The sequence below is a fragment of the Dicentrarchus labrax genome, unplaced genomic scaffold, assembly GCF_905237075.1.
Source record: "Dicentrarchus labrax unplaced genomic scaffold, dlabrax2021, whole genome shotgun sequence".
NCBI classification, from domain to species: Eukaryota; Metazoa; Chordata; class Actinopteri; family Moronidae; genus Dicentrarchus; species Dicentrarchus labrax.
Window position 1 is genome coordinate 11,135,013 of NW_026136722.1, and position 20,931 is coordinate 11,155,943.

The 20,931-nt window shown below is 42.1% G+C and overlaps 1 protein-coding gene across 1 annotated transcript; it reads left to right on the plus strand.

Moving 5' to 3' along the window:
* Positions 1 to 1,531: 1,531 nt before the first annotated feature.
* Positions 1,532 to 19,015, plus strand: ppap2d (phosphatidic acid phosphatase type 2D). Its single transcript, XM_051388266.1, has 6 exons — positions 1,532 to 2,436; positions 14,665 to 14,822; positions 14,949 to 15,235; positions 15,358 to 15,415; positions 17,047 to 17,223; positions 17,445 to 19,015. The coding sequence occupies exons 1-6, from the start codon at positions 2,232 to 2,234 to the stop codon at positions 17,547 to 17,549; spliced, it is 990 nt and encodes a 329-aa protein (XP_051244226.1). The 5' UTR covers positions 1,532 to 2,231; the 3' UTR covers positions 17,550 to 19,015.
* Positions 19,016 to 20,931: the final 1,916 nt, after the last annotated feature.

Here is a 20,931-nt window from a genome sequence, read left to right on the forward strand (position 1 = left end):
ATTTTCCTTTTTCATCTTTCTTTTTCTTATTTGGGGTTTGTATAAACATCAATAAACGTTTTATCAGTTGCACACCAAAATCAAAAAGTACCAAAACACCAGATATTTGAAGACAACCATTTGTCAGTGAAGGCTTACTAGCTGGTGTAAACATTTGTTTAAATGTAGATTTTGACCAGTTTGGTGTGTATTTGCTTGCACATAAGCATGAGCAATTACAGTACAGGTTTTTCAAGGAAAGAATGGACTTTATAGTTTTGGAAAATGATGTCAGATTAGATTGGATGGAAATTAGATTAACTGTAAATTAATCAATGACAGACTGACTGACATAAAATGAAACTGAAAGAAGCAGATGAGAAAATGGAAAACTGAAAGAGAAAAAAAAGTATTTCATATTTTCCTGTGCATCTGCAGTTTTCGATTTCATTTTATTCATACAATAATGGCTCAATCATTGTCATAGTGGCTGAAATAACTATCTATTTTGCATTTTGAGTAAAATCAAGAAGCATAGGCGCCAATAAATATGAGTGTAATTTACACAAAAAACAGCTTTAAATGTAACTCTTTGAAAATATAAAATGGGAATGATAAGACAATTAATTAATTAAAATAATTAGCAACTATTGTGATAACTGATTCAAGCAAAAATTCAAAGAATTCCTTGTTCCATTTTCTCAAATATGAATATTTGCTGTTTTATATTCATTTATTTTGATAAATACTTAGGCTAGATCTTATAAACATGTCAACTTTGGCTCTGAGAAATTATCCAGGGTGTTTTTATTTTAATTGAACAATACTCTTCAGATTAATCGACAATGAAAATAATAATTAGTTGCCTAATTATACGTATGCGCAACAAAAAAACAAACAAACAAAGCCTCAATGGTCCTCAAAATGCTGAGAAACCTTGAAGAGATGAAGCAGCTGTGTCTTCGTCTTCACACCAGGTGGCAGGAAAACTCTGACTACACAGGAACAACCAGGAGTTCATCACTGAGGAATCAAATTGCATTATGCAGCTAACTGATTGATTTAATAAACAAAATGCGTGGCAATGTGCATTTTTTAATCTTCCATAAACTTCTCATAAGACTCTAAGACAAAAGAGTAGGCTATATGATGTGCTCAGACTGTGTGTTGCCTGTCTGTAGTATGTGTGTTTTATCTATCCATTGGCGGACAGTCAAACAGCAGCAGTCGATATTGTGGAAAAATCAAACTGCGAGGCTGTCTTACACGTTTAAGGGCACATATGGTGCAATGGATATGATTATACTGTCTTAATAAAGGATAATTGATGACTTTTTCTGGGCAGCTGAAATCCCCACAGAGGAGGCATTAATTGTTGCATTATTATAAGTAAAATAGTAAATGTTGTTTCTGTTCTAATGCTGCAAACGAAAACAAAAATCCCCTTTAAACCTGCGTTATTATTGTGGAGAGAGGGGGCTGCAGGAGCTGTATGTGGGACGTGTCCTTGCATGGGTGGGACATTTTTTAATGGGACAAGAGAGTGCGCAGTGAAAGCGAGCAGTCACTACACAGCTGTCAGGTCAGGTGGATCGAACATGTTGTGAGCTCCAGCCTCGTCGTTACACATTGATTTTGTTGGGTGTTTTTTTTTTCTTTTTTTATTACCGCGGAGGTCAAGTCAAACCGAATATCACCGGAAATTACGAGTTTTCATACCAAAATTAACGTTTCGCTGTTGCTCGACCAACTGCGAGACTAACACTCACCGAGAGGGCATTTTATTTTGAAATTTTGAAGCAAAGAGGTCTGTTTTTCATTTATGTTTGACACATGTGAATGGTGTTCTGTTCGGGACGTTTTTTTTGGGAGCAGAGTACAACAAGCTCCCACTCCGAAGTTGGTTTAAAGTTGAGTTGAAGTTTGTCCGGACGGCTGTGTTCCCTCCCTTTTTTCCCAATTAGCTCCGACCTTTTCTATTTTTCTCTCTGCCATTTTGCTTTTTAAATTGAGAAACGTGTGTAACGTTTACGTCAACTCATCGGTTGTGTTGGCTGACCGGGGTCCCCTGCTGTCAAACTTTCGTTGACATGGATTTGTTGCGCCCACGACGGACGGACTGAAAAAGTTTGGGAATTTCCATCATTCACGAGCTAGCTGCGACAAAACGCACTCATTGCAGCTACTTTAATTTTTTTATATATATATAGGCTATATAAACAAGTTGTCATTAACGAATTTAGCTAAAAAACATGTTCAATTCCACCGGCACCCACTGCAACACCACGCTGCCCCGGGACGCGGAGCTCCAGCTGCGGTTAGCTGACAGCGGAGGAACCGGGGAAGGGAAGGAGAACGGCGCTGGGAAACATTTCGTCTCCCCGGCTGAGGAGGAGAGCTCGTTTTGCACCAAGAGGAAGATGCTCGTCGGTTTGGATTTAATATGTCTTTGTGTCGGTAAGAATGGGTCTGTTTACTTATCTTAAATTCATCCGTTTTAATCATAATTTCAATTTAAATGCACCACTTAAACATTAAACCTAACTTTGAATTTACTATAATAAACTTGTAATATTTTTTAAAGGACCCACACACACACACACACACACACACACACACACGTCTGTCAAGTAGTGTTTTGCTTGCACGCATATGTAAACATCAGCTTCTCAGATACACTTTTTTAAAGAGGTTATGAGGAGGTGAAATGAGGCTGGGAAAAACAACAACATTGGATTGGGATTTGTTAAAGTTAACGAAGCTGCAAAGCATTTTTCCAGAAGTCAAATGGAAACTGTTCAAACGGGCAGAAAAACAGCTCGTTCCCCTCGGTGCACGTGGGGGGCTGGAGCGAGGGAGCGAGGGAGGGAGGGAGGTGGGAGCTCAGCTGGCAGGAGCGGAGTTGTCCCGGGAATTCATCTGTTCCCATGGTAACCCCTAAAGTTCCCGGCAGAAGAACGTGGGAATTGGGATAAAAAACATAACCCCCGTGCTTGTGTCCTCGTGGTGAAAATTACCTCTGTTCACTGAGCGCTTTAGCCACTCTCACTGCGGGACGGCTGAATGTCAGCCGCAGGTAATTAACAGTGCTCAGCTGGAAGGTTGCACAGGCTAATAATTCAATAACATTAACCAGCAGTAATTCCAAGGAGAATAAGACACATCACAGAACCATAAAGAAAGTAGTAAGAAGTAAACCATCAATCTTTTTCTTTTTACATTTTATTCCCTAGTGTACAATGTTGACACTAAAGACTATTAACTATCACAATATGATGACTTTTTGCATATTTTGTGCAACCAGAAGTCACAAAACCCAAAGGAAAGTTTACAAATGTCTTGTAATTTCACTTGATAAATGAACAATATATAGATGATACATATTGTCACATTAACCATAATCAGCATTTATCCATCATATGGACACATATTATATAGTGTGATAAGATTTGGTAAAATTGTGTTTTGATTCAATATAGAGCAGCAAAGATCATTATGTTAGGCAGGATAGCTGAGACTTAATGTGATCACAATTACACATTCTCTCATAGTTAAGACATTACCGTAATAATGAGATTTGTTAATCTCAATCCTGTAGTTACATTAATGTAGCAAGACCAAATCCATCAAAAACAGGAATTATTAGCCCATGAATTTAGTGACGTGCTATTGTTTGTCCATGTGGTGCTTTCTAGAACTGGTCCATATGTTTCAATCTATAGAAATGCACCATATTTTCTGAGAAAATTCTATGTTTTCATGTGTGCGTACGTCAATCTGCAAAAGAATATAGTGACTGAAGCTGTCAGATAAATGTAGGGGAGGATAAGGAACAATATGTCTCTCTCAAATGTTAGTATATGTCTGACAAAATGGGAACACTAGTGAAATGTCATTACTTGAGTAAAAGTACTTAAATATTTGGAGAATTATCTGAAATGATAGCTCAGGTTTACTGTGGCACCTGCTCTGCTGTGACTATGATATTTAGTGAAGAGTGTGACAAAATATAGTTTCATATAGTTTCATGTCGTCATCTCACATGACTATGTCTAAGGGAATGGAGCGTCAGTGCTGATGTGTGAATGAGTGATTATGCTGACCTGCAGCAAACACAAGAGAGGCTGAACCCGTCTAGGCAGACTGACAGGTCTCAGCCTCATTGGCAGTTGAAGCCTACAGAGGTAGCCTGGAAGACAACACAACAGTTTTCATTGCTGTGCCATTTTTAACCCCTGCAGGTATGCTATTAGCTGTTCACTCTTCACACTTCTTAGCAGCTTTGTTTTGTGTGTAGGAAGTGGCTTGCAACCCAGCATCGGTCAGCACAACGGTGGAAATGCTCTCTCTCAGTTCTCCTCCTAAGACACACACTGAGCACACCACTTGCTTTCCCACACAATTGCGTGCCCTAACCTCCTCTTATCCCCCTTCTTACTAGATTACAACACTGAGACTGAGTCACGGAGCCTCAAGCTGGACACAGCTGAGAGGATTTTGAGAGTCAGTTAGTCTTGTGACTGAAATATTATATGGTAAAGTAAAAAGAGTTCACCTTTTTGATGTGGATGTAACTACTGCAAAAGTCCTGGTGCGATTTGATAGGTTGATACGTAGCCATTTTTTTATTTTCAACATTGTAAAGGTAGATAAAAACTAATTTTCCTGACCCAGTAGGTGTAGTTTTTCTGCAGCACAAAACAGTACAGTCTTATCAAGCACAACCAGATGTGGTGACAAAAACACACCTGTTAAACAACACAAATTGTTCAATACACTATGTGCACTGAAATGAGAGTATAATATTGAACGATACAGTACAATGTAACATTTGACCCATGCTGACTGGTAGCGTTTATTAACTGTTAGATTACTTACATATTCCCGGCTGTGTGACTGCATCCTGCCTGTCTCTGCCCTGGCAACCACCATGTCAGTTATCAGCAGAGGCCTGCCCTTGACTCATCTGTGTGCAATCGGCAGTGAATGCCATCACTTAGTGAAAATGAATCAGGCCCTTCTTTCAGCCAAACTCGCTTATCTCTGACTAACCTAATTTTCCCTTAAAAATGCCATCATCAGATTCCCTCAGACGGTTGACCCGCCGGCATTGTTGTCTGTGAAGGGGCTCATTCACTACTGTAACTGTGGAATTTCAGCCTGAAGCATCCCATCCTCATTATGTTATCAGCTGAAGAGGGATTCCACAATAGTCTGAGGGTTTTCAAAGTTTCTCCATGTGTTTTTAGTATTTACTTCACATTTAAAGTAATACCATAAAGTTTGTATAGTGTGGCATTTGGATTAACTTGAATCTTTCTGTGGAATGCTGGGATATTGAGGATGTTAATTGAGGCTTTGACTCAGGTTACCTGATCAGACTCTTACTCAACACCGGGCTTGTCTAACATTGTTGTACTCCTGCCATAAGGCAGTGTTTTTTAATGAGGCTGTTCTGACATGCACATGGGGGATGCTTCACCAGGATTGCAAAATTCCCGGAATTTACCAAGTTGGAAACTTTCCATGGGGAATTAACGGGAATATATGGGAATTAACGGGAATAAACGGGAATTAATGGGAATAAACTGGATATTTTTAATATTGCTTGTTATAATACTGTCTATAACAGGGAACTTACATGTAGTTGAAAACCCATTGTTATTAACCTATTTGGGTTAATTGTATTGTACGCATATAACCATAACCATAACCATAGTAAATCAAAGGCAGCATGCTAGCTACCATCATATTTTAACTTAAAGGTCAATGGTTTGGGCTACTACTTATGGTGCTATCCATTTGTCTCGTAAATCCCCCGCCCGAGTTGCTCTGACGCGAGAACGTGACGTAATTGCCTGGCTTGTACCACTTAGAGCGTTCCATTTGTCTTTGGGCATTACGAGTCGGAAAGAACATGGACGCCACCAGTGCAGCAGCTGTGTTGTTATTGCTTGTGGCTCATCTAAACAAGCTCAATGTGAAATAATAACATGTTTTTCTACAGAAACACTAACATTTCAAGTAGTTCCGTTATTGCAAGTCTTACATTTCAATAATGTTTTGCCATTTTCGCCTATTTCAATTTCAACAAGTGCTGTGGCTCTGGCGCCACCAGGGGCAGTGGCAGGCCAGTGTTATTGTTAGCTACATTATCCTATTTAGCAAACCAGCTCGGAAACAAAACTTTACATTGTATTGCACGCACAGCAACACCGTGCAATGCATAATTGGTGACCGGACTAAAGCAGCAATGTAAACAAGTGTGTAAGAGCATTTAAAATCGACATTAAAACGACCAACGTAGTACGAATACAAAGAAAATACATTTAAATATTGTATGAATTACCCAACTTTTCCAGTTGATTCTCCTAAATTCCCATTAATTCCCATAATTTCCCATTAATTCCCATAATTTCCATTAATTCCCATGAAAGTTTCCAACTTTCCGCCCCTTTGTAACCCTATGCTTCACAGAGATGGACTGTTTTGGTTCAGCTCAGTGTCAGTAAATTCCATGTAAGCTGCAGAACGCAAGTGTTGTGTGCATTCCTGATGGGCCTGCATGAGTTTGACCAGGAGGGAGCTGACAGAATCTGCGCCCTGTGGCTGCATCTAAGCTCTAGTGTCCAGCCATCCAGAGGTCAGGAGGTTTCAGGTGTTCGTCATATCTGCTGAGCGTGCAGGGACAGGCCTCTCAAAACGCACTGCTGTTTCCCTCCTGCACAGGTGGTCCTTGCTCTGTCATCACCCCAATAAAGCCAGTTATTGACTCTCTTCGGAGTAATTGGGAAGTTATTGGAAGTGACACTTTAAAGCCCACTATTAGCTTTTACAGCTTAAAGGAACATTGTGATTGCCACTAGGCTTGACCTTAAGGTTAACTGTGAAATAGTTTCATACTTGAGAAGAAGTCAGGCTGAGATAAACTCATACAAAACAGAAAAATGATTCACACAGGGTTCAATAGATTTTTTTTGTGTCAATTTAAAACCAAAAGTGATTTATTTCAATAGGAAAACGTAGTTTTTGCATAATATAGAAAGAGAAAGCTGGAATCAGTTGATTACTGTTGTATGTGAGAGTGTGTTTTTGTTCTAGACGTGAAGGAGCTTGCCAGGACGAGAAGACTGGTATCTACCTTAGAGATCTGAATTTCAAGCTGCAGCTTATCTCTGCCTTTGCCCCTTTTTCTTTTTCTCCTCTTTTCTTCAGACAAACTATTTTGGGACTGAGGGTGTTCCAGCAATGTAGTGAGGTGTGTGTTTTTTATGTCTGCATGTGTTCTTTGGGCGGGTGGCGGGTTTATCATAGAGGATTCATGGTTCTTTTGGCAGAGAAAGCTGCTAAGTGAGTGAGGCAGCAAGAGGCCAACAGGTCACAGCATGTCAATGTGTATAGGGCCAGGAATATTGAATTGTTTCCAGTGTGTGTGTGTATGCTTCAGAGTAAAAGTGTGGGTGTGGGTGTTTTTGTGTATGCGTCACTATGGCTGCTTTCGCAGACACCCTACTACAGCTGCCATGTGCGTGCTGTTTGTTGACAAATTTGCCGGCCATGTTTTTTTTCTTGGTGTTTTAGGCCCTGATCAAACACGCTCTGAAGTTATGGAACACTCTGGCATCATTCTGCTGCTGACAGATGGCGTGCCATTAAAAGTGGCTCAGTCAAATCATTAGCTAGTGGAAGAAGTGATTTAGCATACTCTCCCTCGTTAGTGTATTAATGCATCTCCCTCCCATTTGACAGCACTGTGGAGGTTCAGGAATCCATTAGCTGCACTCTTCCTTACACAGGCTACATGGGCACATATATTTTTCTGTCAATACGTCTTCCTTCACCCATTAGCACACCAGAGCCGGCTCAGGCCTTAGACATGTCTCGGTTGCCTGAACGCTGAGGGGCAAGTGAGAGCCTGAATGAGGGAACAGCCTCGGGGTGGGAGAGTAGAGTGAGGCGTGGAAAGAAAGAAGGGGTTGAGGATCTACAGTAGGGGTCAGAGGTCAGACCCAGGGGCGCCTGAGGGATCTTATCCACAGCTGTCTGCTCATGTCTTAGTGAGGAAGTTGTACTGAGAAGGATAGGAACTGTTCAGACAGCAAATAGCTTTAAATGTACTTTTAATGAGGCAGCTGCAATCTTCTCGATGGCGGTTCCGTAAGTGCCCAACGGTGGTCCATAGGTATTAGCTGTAATGAGTGAATTAAGATGTGTATACTACTCTAATCCTCTGTAGTCATTAGCTAGAATGGGCTTGGGGAGGTTTACCATCAAAGTATCTACCTGAATCCAAATCCAGCCGGTAGCCCCGCCTTTGCGTCTGTTAGAAGTAATGACTCGTCCTCTTCTGTCTCTCCCCACCATAAGGAGACAGAAAGACTCAGACAGCCCCCCTTGGCGCCATGGTATGGTTACCCATCATCGGGACCATTTTATCATTGTGTCACATCTCACCTGCTGGAGCCTTCCCTCCCTTCATCCTCTCAAGCTCCACTCTGAAGTTGTTCCAACTGCATGTTCCCCTGCGAACCAAAACACAGTGACAAAACAGCCCTGCAGCCCTCAACTCTTTCTATACACAAAACACACAACACAATCAGGCTGCTCCATGCTAAAAAACCTCCTCTGAAGTCTCAACCACAACCCTGTGTCGTTCTCACATTGCAGACTGCCAGCCCTCACCTCACTACGCACACCCTTACCTCACGCCACAAAAACCACCAGAAAGCGCCTTCAAAGTTTCTAAGTCAGATACCAGAGTGGCGGGTGCTTTATGTTCCTGCAGAATCAGACAGGCAGACAGACAGCCCACTTCAGACCTCACCGCTCATGCCCTGAACTCCAGAGCTGGGTTCCAGGAAGCAGGTCAGTGAAGTGTGGAGAGAACAGAAGCAGCTGTGGGAAGCATGTCTCCACTGGCCAGCGGTAACAGTAACAGTGGAGGGGCACATAAGAGCTCTCCTGGTGCACTGGTGGAAGGTAAAGCAACATTAAGGTAGTTGGAGCTACCTTGCTCACAAGAACAGTTGCAGTTTTGCTCTTTGTGAGTTTGTTGACTTAACGCATTAAAAGCTTCAGTAAATATTAGCATTTTTGGCTAGCAAGGTACCTTCAGCTATATTACTCTTTCACCTATGGGCCTCTCCCTGTTTTTGACACTGTATATGAACTAGATAGATGCACCGTATGTCTTAAAAATTGAACAAACCTGTAAACCTGAATCACTTGAAATGGGAAAGAAATGGGGCGGGGTATCTACTTAAAGAGGTTGTACGGAGTCCAGTTGCAGAACAGATGCTGATGATAGCAGATGGTTAACAAAGATCCAGGACTGTTGTGGCTCATCACTCACTCTTTGTTCTTCCCTGATTATTCTCTTTGTGCTGCCATCAGGGCAGACAAAACAGAACATGCTTTCAGAAAAATCCAGCCAATTATGGAAAAAGAAATGGATGTGTGTGTGTGTGCAGCAGGGCCACCACTCACCCTTACGCTACCTCTCCACTACCTGGATCGGGCCACCAAGGATGAACAGGAAGAACCACCTTACCTCACATACACGCACATTTCTTTAATTGGGTTTGTGGCGGTTTCTACTTGCCAATCATAATCACAGCCTTGGTGCGAATGACTTCACCTCCTGTTTTATGAGACCTGCCCTACAGTACAACCGTCTGTGTATGTGTGTCTCTGTTCTTTTGAATGCTTGAGCCTGTGTGATGGTGCATGCAGTCTCTTCCCGGACTGCCTCTTCAAACAAAGACTGTTTTATATCAGGTGAAACATAAAAGCCTTGGCTTTGCTCTTAAAGTACCTTACTCAAACTGAATAGCGATTAGATGAAAGAGCAGACCGAGGCTAGCTTACGGAGACAGCTTTGTGCAGTTAAAGTCATACAAGCCCACCCAGCCCAACTGCAGACTGCTGTTTATAAGCTTATCAGGCAGGTTGTCACACCGCTTCTTGTATTGCTGTTACCAGGGATTATCATGCTGGAAAAAAAGTTAAATTCCAACACTTCACAGTTCAGTTCACTAGCTTAGTATTTTATTTTTTTGCAAGTTTGATTTGAAGGTAAACAAGCAGCTTAAAATTTAGTTGGGAAAAACTGGCACATTCAAGCTGGTGAGGGGCCCAGCGAGGGTGGACCACCCCTGAAGGGTGCTGTAGCAAGCTTGGCTACAGCCCAGGCTCAGCCCATTCCTAAACTTCAGGCCAGATGGACCTGTGTTGACAGGTCACCAATTGTTTGTCCTCCAGTTCTATCATAGGGCAAATGTAGAGCAAGGCCTGTACAGTCAGACATTATCGAGTGTGATGAAGCAGATGGCCATTATTGTGACTTAGATATAGCTTTAGGCAGAGCATCATGCTAATCTATGAGGATGCACAGGCTGTTTGTCCGTCAGCAGCCGCAGCATCAACAAGAGATCAGTTAGTTCTGTGTTAGTGAACACGCTGTTTGCCTCAATGCATGCATTTAGGATTATTTGGCTCTAGCATGGTTTATTTGGTTGGTTAGTTTTTCTTCCAGGTGCCGGTGAGGTTTTTGGTTTTTGGTTTGTTTGGTTGTCTGTTAAGACTATGTGGCTGTGGCTTTGGTTTGTTTGCAACCCAGTGTGGTTTTTATGTGTATGTGAGTTGGGGGGTATTCTGCTAGTTGAGGTGGGGTCGTGTTTACAGAGCGGGTCCCAGCAGAGCCCGGATCTCTGACCCTCACATTCCAGAACCACCACTAATCGCCTCCGTCTGCTGTTCTCTGTAGAGAAACCCTTCCCATCTCTCTTGGCTCCATCTGTCCAGTTTTCTCTCACCCCAGTATTACTGCCCTCACCCCCATTTGTCAATGTTCTTGCCTTCTGGCCATGCATTTTAGCCTAGTTTTTAGTTTGACTCTGTACTGATCAGCAGATGTTTAGCAATATGACTGCAGAGGATGTTGTTGAGTAACTATCATCTGGCCTGTTTTTTTTGCACTCCGCCTGTAATCACTTTCTCCATAGGTTTTTTTTTTTAATTTCTTGGTTTTAGTTGTTGTTGTTCTCCTCTCACAGTGAGCTCATTCTGGGTTGTGGTCATAGATGTGTAAATTAGAACCAGAAGAGTTTCTCAGAGTGAGGCTCATATCCCCTCTGCTCTCATTCCTCCTCTTCTCCTTCCTCCCTCCCTCTCTTCCCCCCACCCCTTCTTTCTTTCTACCCCTTTTGACTATTTGAAAGCATTCCTGCTTTGAGTGTCAGGCCCAGCGAGCAGCACATTTTGGCCTGGCTGTGTGAGCCGACCCACTCCTCCGCCTCCTTTTGGGTCCCCTCACAAGCTTTCCTGGCCTGGCTCTCTTTTGAGCATGTCTTGGCCAGGTGCAGAGGTTTGCTCACAGCTGCTTGACAGATGATGTTAGGGTCTCTGGAGTGTTTTTGTGTCTTGTTGTGAAAACTGTTTTAATGTAGTTGTAAAGCATAGAGGTTGACTGTGACGCAGGAGCTTGTAATTTGTATGGCACTGTACAAGATTCTGACTAACTTTGGTTCCTAGAACTTGTACTTTTTATTTATTGTAAATCACTTGGAATTTGTGACCTAATTCAGATTGAGGTCCAATTGGTAGCTTTATTTTATTGATAAGCCTTGCAAACTGTGAAGTGATCTTTGGTACCTGGCCATTAGTGTGAAGTCTGTCTATGGACTTGCAAAAAATGGGAAAACAACACAAACCATATACTGGCAGTCCTGAGGTCGTAAAATATGCTGCTATCAGGCTCAGCACTTCATGGTTCCCATTAGTCCTCCATATGTATTGAAAATGATCCCTTAAGAAGCCCATGTTCACACTGTAACCGCAGAGTGTTTGGTCCTTAATGGAAAATGTGTCCATTATCTTTCTGTCAATGCAGCACAATATTGATTATTGCGGGAGGACTGCCCATATTGTGGAATCTGATGAGCACACAGGGAAAGCCTGTTAATGGATGGTATAGAATGCAGTACAAGGTCTCTATTTGTCACATAACTGATATTAAATGATTACAAAGCAGTTCATTTATGGCAGAATAAATGTCAAGTGCTGTACTGTATGTTGCAACATTTTAGCACATAAAGAGCACTATAATCAAAAACACATTTCAGCAGAAAATGCAGCATGTCCGGGCCCATGTAAAAGTGGCTCACAAAGCGCCGTCAGCCCTTAATTGCTTTATTCACTTTTGGATATAAAAGACATTGTGAAAAAAGCGGCTTCCTTGTAGTATAATGAGAACTAGCAGTGATTATACAGTCTGTACATTTAAACTTTTATCCCCTAATCAATTGTCAATTTGCCATTATTACTTTATTAGAGTAATACTGTACTACATTGAATATTACATTTACAGTGCGTACTGATTATTTTATCTCATCACACACACTAATCTGCAAGACAATAATTATGTTCTCCCATGCTGATATACACACATGGTACAAACACATGCACATGCACATATATTCACACCTGTCAAGCTAGCAAGCTGCAACTGTTGGCTGTGTTGTGTGTTGGATGATTTTTTCAGTGAAAACATGTTATAACCAAATGGAAAAAAAACCACACACCCACTTAGTTTGAACCAGAGATGAACCAGACCGTATCTCTGCAGGTCTCCACCAAGGTATGGCAAACACAGATAAAGGGATTACGATTAAAAGATTAGGAGATGTGTGTGCATTTTATGCAGGTGGCATTAAGGAAACAAGAAACCCTCATACAGGTATTCAGTTTTAAATTAACAAAAGAAAAGGGACTCTTCCCATCTTAGCTAATATAAACTAATCAGAATTACTTTAAGCTTTCTGTAATATTACTCCTAAGGATATGTAATGTAACTATGGTCCACAATATCAAATTTTACTACTGAATTAATAGCATTGCATTACATGATATATAATGTAATGTAATATAATATAATATAGTGTAATATAATAATCCATTCAACTGTTATAAAGGCATTGACAACACCTGAACTTTAAGATAGATGATGACTAGATCTATGGTCATGAATTCCCTTGTGTAAAAAAAAATAAAAATAAAAAAAACAGATAGCACCTGAATGGGACCTGTATGTGAACATTACATTAGGTACATCAGTACGTGACTGAGCTGAATTTTTGAAGGTGTGTGTGAGGAGATGCCTGTAGACGTGGTGACTGAATGAGATGAGTGTGAGATCAGGGTCAGATGAGAGGTGTTTCCTATCTCCCTCTCTCTCTTTGTTGGCGTCACAGCCTCTGGTATCTGCCTGCAACGTGTTTCCGTCTCTCTTTCCCTCCCTCGCTGTCTTACTAAGACCCCTCCCCCCCACTATATGGAAGTGGGCTGGATTTTATCTCTGTTTTGTCTTTCTTTTAGGGCAGCATGACTTTGACTACAGAGGCCACTAACACACGCTTTTGACTACAGTATAACTTTCTTAATCGAGTCTGGCTATGTCTCGGCTATAGCCCCACAGTTGCCTCTTCATGTGTTTATTGTGCTGATAGACTCAAACCTACAGATTATTTCCCTTGTCATTTGTTTATCAGTTCAGTGAGGCTGAATGAGCGATATGAGTGCTTTATTAGTGGACTGTAGGGTTGTGATAGCAAACATAGAGAATAAAGCGGAGACAAAGCCAGTGTGGACAAATCTTAAAGAGCACATAGTTACCTCTAGTAGGTCAGGCATTCATGTCCCACCCTTAATCAGGCAATAATTGTTGATTTGCTTGTTGCATGTTTGCGTGCCATTGTTTGTGGGTTTAAGTGTGTTGTTCCTTTTGGCCTGATTTTGAGTGTGTATCCTGTGCACTACTCAGTCACGTAGTCTGAGAGATTCCCTGGCAGGAGCAGTGTTTTGGCCTGGGTGCGTTCCAACCAACCAGCAGGCCTGGGATGACAGGAAGAGGCACAGAGGTTAATGATTAGCCCCATGTTCTTGCTGCATTCCACGGGGTGACAAGGGGACATGGGATAAGAGACAAAGAAATGGAGCAGGCAGGGCCTGTTTCTCTGGGGATAGAAATGCACCATCTCCTTTTTAGTCATCATTAAAATGTTGTGCAACTTTTGCCCCAGTGAACTTTCACCATCAGGCTGTGAGGTCTGTTTGCTTAAGTGTGCCAGACCTTGACCCCCTTTCACCTGATACGGAGTTCTTATAATTGGTCACCAACCAGGAAACACAGTAAACACATAAGTAGGACAATTGTTAATGTAAGATTGGATAGATTGAGCTAAAAGTCACTGAAACAAAGTGTCATTGTTAAACAATACCTTGCTCCTCCTACAGTGGGTGTATTGTCCTCTTTTGGCACAATGACATTTTTTGTGTTTCAACATTCCCTCTAATATCTTTTTCCTCCTTCCTCATCCTAATTCTCCACTGTCATACCCATCTCTCTGTCTGTCAGCTCTCCTTCTCTCTGATCCTCTGGTGGAAGCAGCTATGTGTGGAATGCTTTATCTCCCGGGAATCTAGAAATCATGTCACCAGATGACTGACACTCTTTAAAGCTGCTCCCTTCATGCTCCTGCAAGACAGGAGTATCACTGTATCTCGCTCTTTCTGTCTGTCTGTCTCTCTCTGTTATCTTGGTTGCACAGACCACATGCTCACAGACATTCATCAAGCCATCTTTTGTTTTTTGTCTGACTCCCCTCCCTTTCTCCCACATCTCATCAGCCTCCATCCCATTCTTTGCCTGTGAGTTGAAGGCGGTGACTCCGTACAAGCGAGGCTTCTTCTGTGGAGACTCCAGCATCACCTATCCCTTCGTGCCGAGCGAGGCCATCCCTGACAGCCTGCTCATTGCTGGTGGTATAGCCATCACTGGCCTAACGGTAAAACAAGAAGAGCTGACATTTATTTGCATTATGAGTCAAAGTTGTCATCTCTTTAATGTGATGTAATAGAGCATGTGTTTGTTTTTGTGTTAACCAGTTTCTCTTGTCTTCTTTTCTTCTCAGATTGCACTGGGTGAATGCTACCGGGTGCGTTTCCGAGGTGTACACTCGCGGGCCTTTGTTCGAAACTGCTATGTGTCGTGCCTTTACAAGGAGCTGGGAAGCTTCCTGTTTGGTTGCTGTGTGGGTCAGTCTCTCACCAATATGGCCAAGCTAAGTGTGGGACGCCTGCGACCCAACTTCCTGTCTGTCTGTAACATCACCTATGAATCCATCAACTGCACTCCGGGCAGCTACGTGTCCCAGGTCACCTGCAGGCAGTCTAGTCAGAAGATGGTGGAGGAAGCAAGGTGTGTGGTGTGTGTGTGCATGAGTATTTTTACTCCATATTGATTTAGCTTGTTTACTAAAGGTGGCGACTCATACAGTTAATATGTAACCTTCGGCATCTTTTATTGATGTTCTCTTTCAGGAAGTCTTTTTTTTCCGGCCATGCTTCCTTCGCAATGTACACCATGCTCTATCTGGCAGTAAGTCACATCTACTTATAAATACACACACACTCACAAACACACAAACTAACACATCTGGAATGTGACCTTCACATTTACCTGAGCTTGTGTTGTGTAACTACAGTATTTGGTACTGTGTTTACAATGTTGGGGAGATATTACAGCTCTCACTTTTGTTTCAGTTATTAGATAAAACACCAATCCCTAGAGGCCAAGAACACACATTAACTAGATAAGCTAATTAAACATGCGCAAACACACACCAAGACATGTGCTGTCAAATATATTCACTCTTCCTGATCATAAGGGAGGAGATCTTTGAGAGCAGCAATTCTCCAAAGGCATCCTGCTTCAAACTGAAAGAGATGGTGAGACAGAGAAACAGGGAGGAGGGGGGGGGTTGGAGAATGAGGGAGAATGTTTTCCAGGGGGAACGTGAATAGATGAAGAGACTCTGCAGACAGAGGAGGCCTTGTTGTGGGTCTCATTTAGAGGAGGGGGTTGAGGGCTGAATATGCCTGCTGAGAGATCGACAGGCTTCTTTCAGCAAGAGACACCCTCTCATACCCCCCCCCTCCCAGCCTCCCCCATCTCTTCATCTTTCTCACATTGCACTACCCAGTAGTCATGGGTACATTGTGGGAGAGAAATGACAGTTAGAGGGAGACAAAAGCACATTCTTAAACAAAAAATGTACATATTTCTCATGTTTTGCCTGTCATTAACTGTTAAATGATATTGATAAATTTTAGGTGACTGAAATATTTTATTGTGTACAGCTAATGAAGTTAATGAAATAGTGTGTGTATTTTCAAAGCGAGGAGAAAAGAAAATCAATGCCTCGCCTATTTGCACTTGTGTACTATAGAAGTCCAAATGAAAAGCAGCTCCTGTCTGACCAGAAAGAGACAGACAAGGACGAGTAGGGTGAGACTGAATAAAAGGAATAAAAGGGTAAAGAACTGAAGGGAAGAAGTTGTCTGAGAAAAACAAGGGCCTCAGTGCAGTGTTTGTTATTTGTTTTCTCTCCTCTCCACGTCTCACTCCATTGTTTCTCCACATACACACCACAAACACACAGCCTTGCATGCAAGTTTGCTGCTAGCGAGTGTTTTGAGCAGACTGTAGACAACCTGGAGAGACTGTGTCAAACCTGTAGAAACATGCCACCCGGGCCATGGCCAGATGCTTGTGTTTAAGGCAGAAACTGTGACACCTGCTCTCAGTTGGGATAGGAAAGGGATAGAAGGACCCGGTGAGGGTCGGTCTCACCGCAGGAATGTAGGCCACGTGCTCCCCAGTGCTTGACGGGTCCAGACAGACCTCCAGCCACCTCATAAAGCTGCATCACACTCGCCCTGTGACCCCATTTTTTTTACAAACACAAACATCCATTCTGTACTGCAGCGCTGGTGCAGGAGATGAGGATGAACAAAAGGAGGAAATGGGGTTTAGATAGTGTTAATGGACTCATGCCAAGCTTTTCTTTCCCCTCTGGGTAGCAGGCTGAGTGGATGTCGAATGTTTCACATAAAGGGCTCCGCCTGTGTTTATTGAAGTTGAATTACAATACATCATGCATATATTCACTTTCTTTAGTCATTATAAAGTTATTAACTATGTATTAATATTTTTCTTCTTTCCTGCAGTTCTACCTGCAGGCGCGGTTGTCATGGCGAGGAGCTCGGCTGTTGCGCCCTCTAATACAGTTCCTCTTAGTGATGATCGCCATCTACACCGGCCTGACACGCATTTCTGACTACCGTCACCACCCCACTGATGTCCTCACAGGCTATATCCAAGGAGGCCTCACTGCATATTGGGTGGTAAGTCAAAAATCACTGTTATCTAAATAGTCTTGAGTTATCTCTGTCTTCACAGGATGTGTTTCTCTCTGCTCTCTGTTGACTGAGTTAGCTTAAACAATAGGCTCTCTCTCCCTCATTTTCCTCTCTGTGATCTCTCATGGTCTTTATAAACAGTGAATGATTGACAGCGTGTGTGGTCTGTGTATAGTTCCTGACATATTTTGTGTCTGTGCCTGCAGGCCTTCTACATCTCCTCCATGTTTAAGCCCTGCACCCGTCCAGACCTGTCTCCCACTAGCACGTCCATGGAGAGTCCACTGTCCAGCCAGCAAACTGTCTGTTAGCAGATGCATGCAATCACTCTAGGAATCAGAAGATAAGAGAAGATGGACTGCAGAAAGACAGGGAGAATGTCAGATAGCACAGGTGAGGGGCAGAGAGAAGGGAGAAACTTCAATCTTTAATTAAGGGAATCATTCTTAGAGAAGGATATGATTAAAGATTACAATCTAACACATGCTTGCTCTTTCGGGCATACTGATACACATGCAAACATACATTCACACAGTAATCTAACATGTTCACACACTCACACATGTGAAATACAAGAAGCACATTTGACTGTGAGTCAAACCCGTCCAGTGAAAAGAACTGCATAGTAATATTACAGATATTTTTTTATATATGAAAAAAATAAAATAAAAAATTTATATTTTTCAAGAGGATTTTTTTAGAAGCTGCTAATGTTAATAGTTTCCAGTTTTAACTGTTTTCTTCTGTTATGGAGGCATTTGGTCAGTGAATTTAGTAAAACTGGTCACTTTTTGGTCTTGGGTGAGAGAGGGAAAAAACTGCAGCCTCCTCTTTGTTTTTGATCCTCTGCTAGTCTTGGAAAACATCACCCAGCAGCTGTGAACTGAGACCATCAGACCTCAGATATAAAAGATGGCTCTGTACCAAGTGACAGAACTGACAGTGATAATGAACAAGCACTGGCTTCTAACCATTTTACCTTCAGTGGCCTGATGAGCCACTGCTGTAATCAGACTGCCCTGCATCACTATGACTAAACAACAGCCTGTGCATAAGCAGAGAAAACAAACAGTATTTGTGCTGTAAGACAATGTTATCTTTCTTTTTTGTGTAACTAAGGTAGTGATGGGGAGGAATCTGACCAAGTTACTTACCTACCCTATCACCTTTCTGTACTAACCACTTTGACTGTGTCTCAGAGGTGGAGGTTTGACTGAATTTTGTAACCTTTTACTTTTGCCCCTGGACTCTCTGAGCTGCACCTTGATTTATGCCACTCTGACAGGAGAGCCGACATGGCTGCGACCCCAGCGGCTCTCCTGTGCATCTTTATTAATAGCACTTGAACGTACATAATGGAACCTTCTAATTATAATCAATATTATATATTTTATCACAACTTTGAATAATCAGTGTTTATTTTTGTTAATGTCAGACTCATACACTATGTTTTTTCTTGAAATGATAATTATTCAAATTGAATGTAAATAGCTATTTCATTTTATAAACCACACAGAATTTCAAAAGTATTAGTTCCAGTTTTGGACCGTTTTTACATGTTTATTAAGTGTTTGTATTTACGTTTGTGTTGATCAGGTACGGAGAGTTACTATTGTATCTGTTGTAACTACTAGACTGAGCCACAGATATTATCAGAAAGCTATATTTTTTGTGCTCCCAGTTATTGTTATTTGTTTGTTTTGTCTGTGAATGCCAGAAAGGCAGAAATAACCACTGTACTCAAAAAACCAAACCAATAAAATGAATGTTGAATGTTTTTAACCTCTTCTGTCCTCTATTATTTCTAGTGTCAGCAAACGGAAAAGGAATGCACCACACTCCCTCTCATGTCTATCCGACTCACGCATACTTAATCTCAGTGTCACAATATTTATGTCACCTCGCTTGTCTCTGGCTAAGCATAGTTCATAAAATAAGCCATTTGTAAGTCAGTTTTTTTTAGAAACAGGATATCAGTCTGTGAGGAGGTAAGAAAATCTGGGCTGAAACAAAAAGTAAACACTGAAATGATAAGTGATGTGTTTGGAAGCTTCCACTCCAGTGCTCTCCTAGTTTCCTTTATTATGACTCTCTCTCTCTCCCCCCTTCAAACCCTTCCTTACTTTGCCCCTTCCCTGCTCTCAGTCCTTTTTGAGTGCAGTGAAGCATGATGGGCTGTTTCATGGGGTCATGCTACCATGGAGATGCTTAGCCAGATACAGGTTGGGACGTCTAAGGCATTTTCTTTCATTTCTTTTTCTCTCTCTCTGATCCACTTCCAGGCGGAGGGAGGAGAATAAAAAGCAGCCAAGATCAGACAGAGAGGGCAAATGAGAGAGAGGGAAAGCTTCAGTAATGGTTTTGTACATAACGCTGAGGTAAGGGGGACAGACGAGCAGGAAAAGTGGTCCAGTAATGAAGGAAAGGAGTAATGGAGCAGTTGGCAGAGCAGATGGGGCGGGAGATATGGTAGAGAGGGTGATGGGTGTGGGGTGTCGGGGTGGGAAGGAATGTGATTGTGGTTTTCAGGCCTGTTTTGTTTCATAATACTGTAACTAAGGAGACACATTTCATTCCAGAGCAACGTATATGCCTGTGCTTGTGTGACAGGTTCTTGTCTATCTGTGTCTGCCTCACTCCTTGTTATTGTCTTATGTTTAGGTGTGTGTGACTGAGCTGAGCGAGAGGCAGGCTGCTCCACTGAGCTGAACTTACACACCCTGTCAAACATGACATCTCGTTTACACTGTGACTGGCGTCCTCCTCGCGTACCCTTTGGCTCTAATGAAAATGAACGGGGGTCGACAAGCAGAGTCACATTCTGTATGTTCAGATTACTGCGGGCCAGGCAGAAGGGCCTCACTATTTACACTGCTGTAACTGTGCACATAGTAGGAACAGTAGCCAGGCACTGTGGCCATTTAGAATAGGGCTCATTTGAACTCTTATCTCAACAGGTGAAAGCCATTACTGTCCACACGCTTCACTGTGAAAGAAAACTAAACCCACTTTCTCCCTCTTCCTCATACTTAACTTTGGGGATTCCCTGATAAGATTATGGTTTTTTGTGGAAAAGGACAGGTGCAAAAATAGCAAGGCAGATGCCATGCTGATCCAAATCAACATACAGATTAGTGTGCTGGGGAAGTCACGTAGCTCACCTGCATATCTCTTCATGTTTGAGGAACGAACACTTGTGTTATACATGATTTCTACGTCTGACACTGATAACAGGCATGTGCAGCTCTGCCGAATTCCACTTACGAAACTCTGCCTGAAGTGAAGAAATAGCCTTTTTGATGGAGTTGTAAAACATACAAAATTCCTACCTATCTTTGTTTACTACCAACTACAGTAAATGCTGCTCAAGGCTGTAAATTGATTCCACTGTGAAGAGGAAAAGAAATTTGGTTGGAAATGAATTTTTTGTTAAGTAAGTGCTTTTTGCTGTGGGTCTCCAAGGCATTACAGACGTAGTCGCTGGAACTCTGGCCTCTTATCCAGCTGTAGTCCAATTCTTAATAGAATTAAAAAGGATTAATGGGCTCTTTAGTATGCTCAAGTCCAAGCATGCCCCCCCTAGCCTCACTGCTATGCATATTTCAAAATCTCCCATAGTAATGACAGTCAGTGAATGCACTAGCTGCAGCCATTAGGCTGCAAGTGGGCACATTGGGTCCTGATATGAGTCTG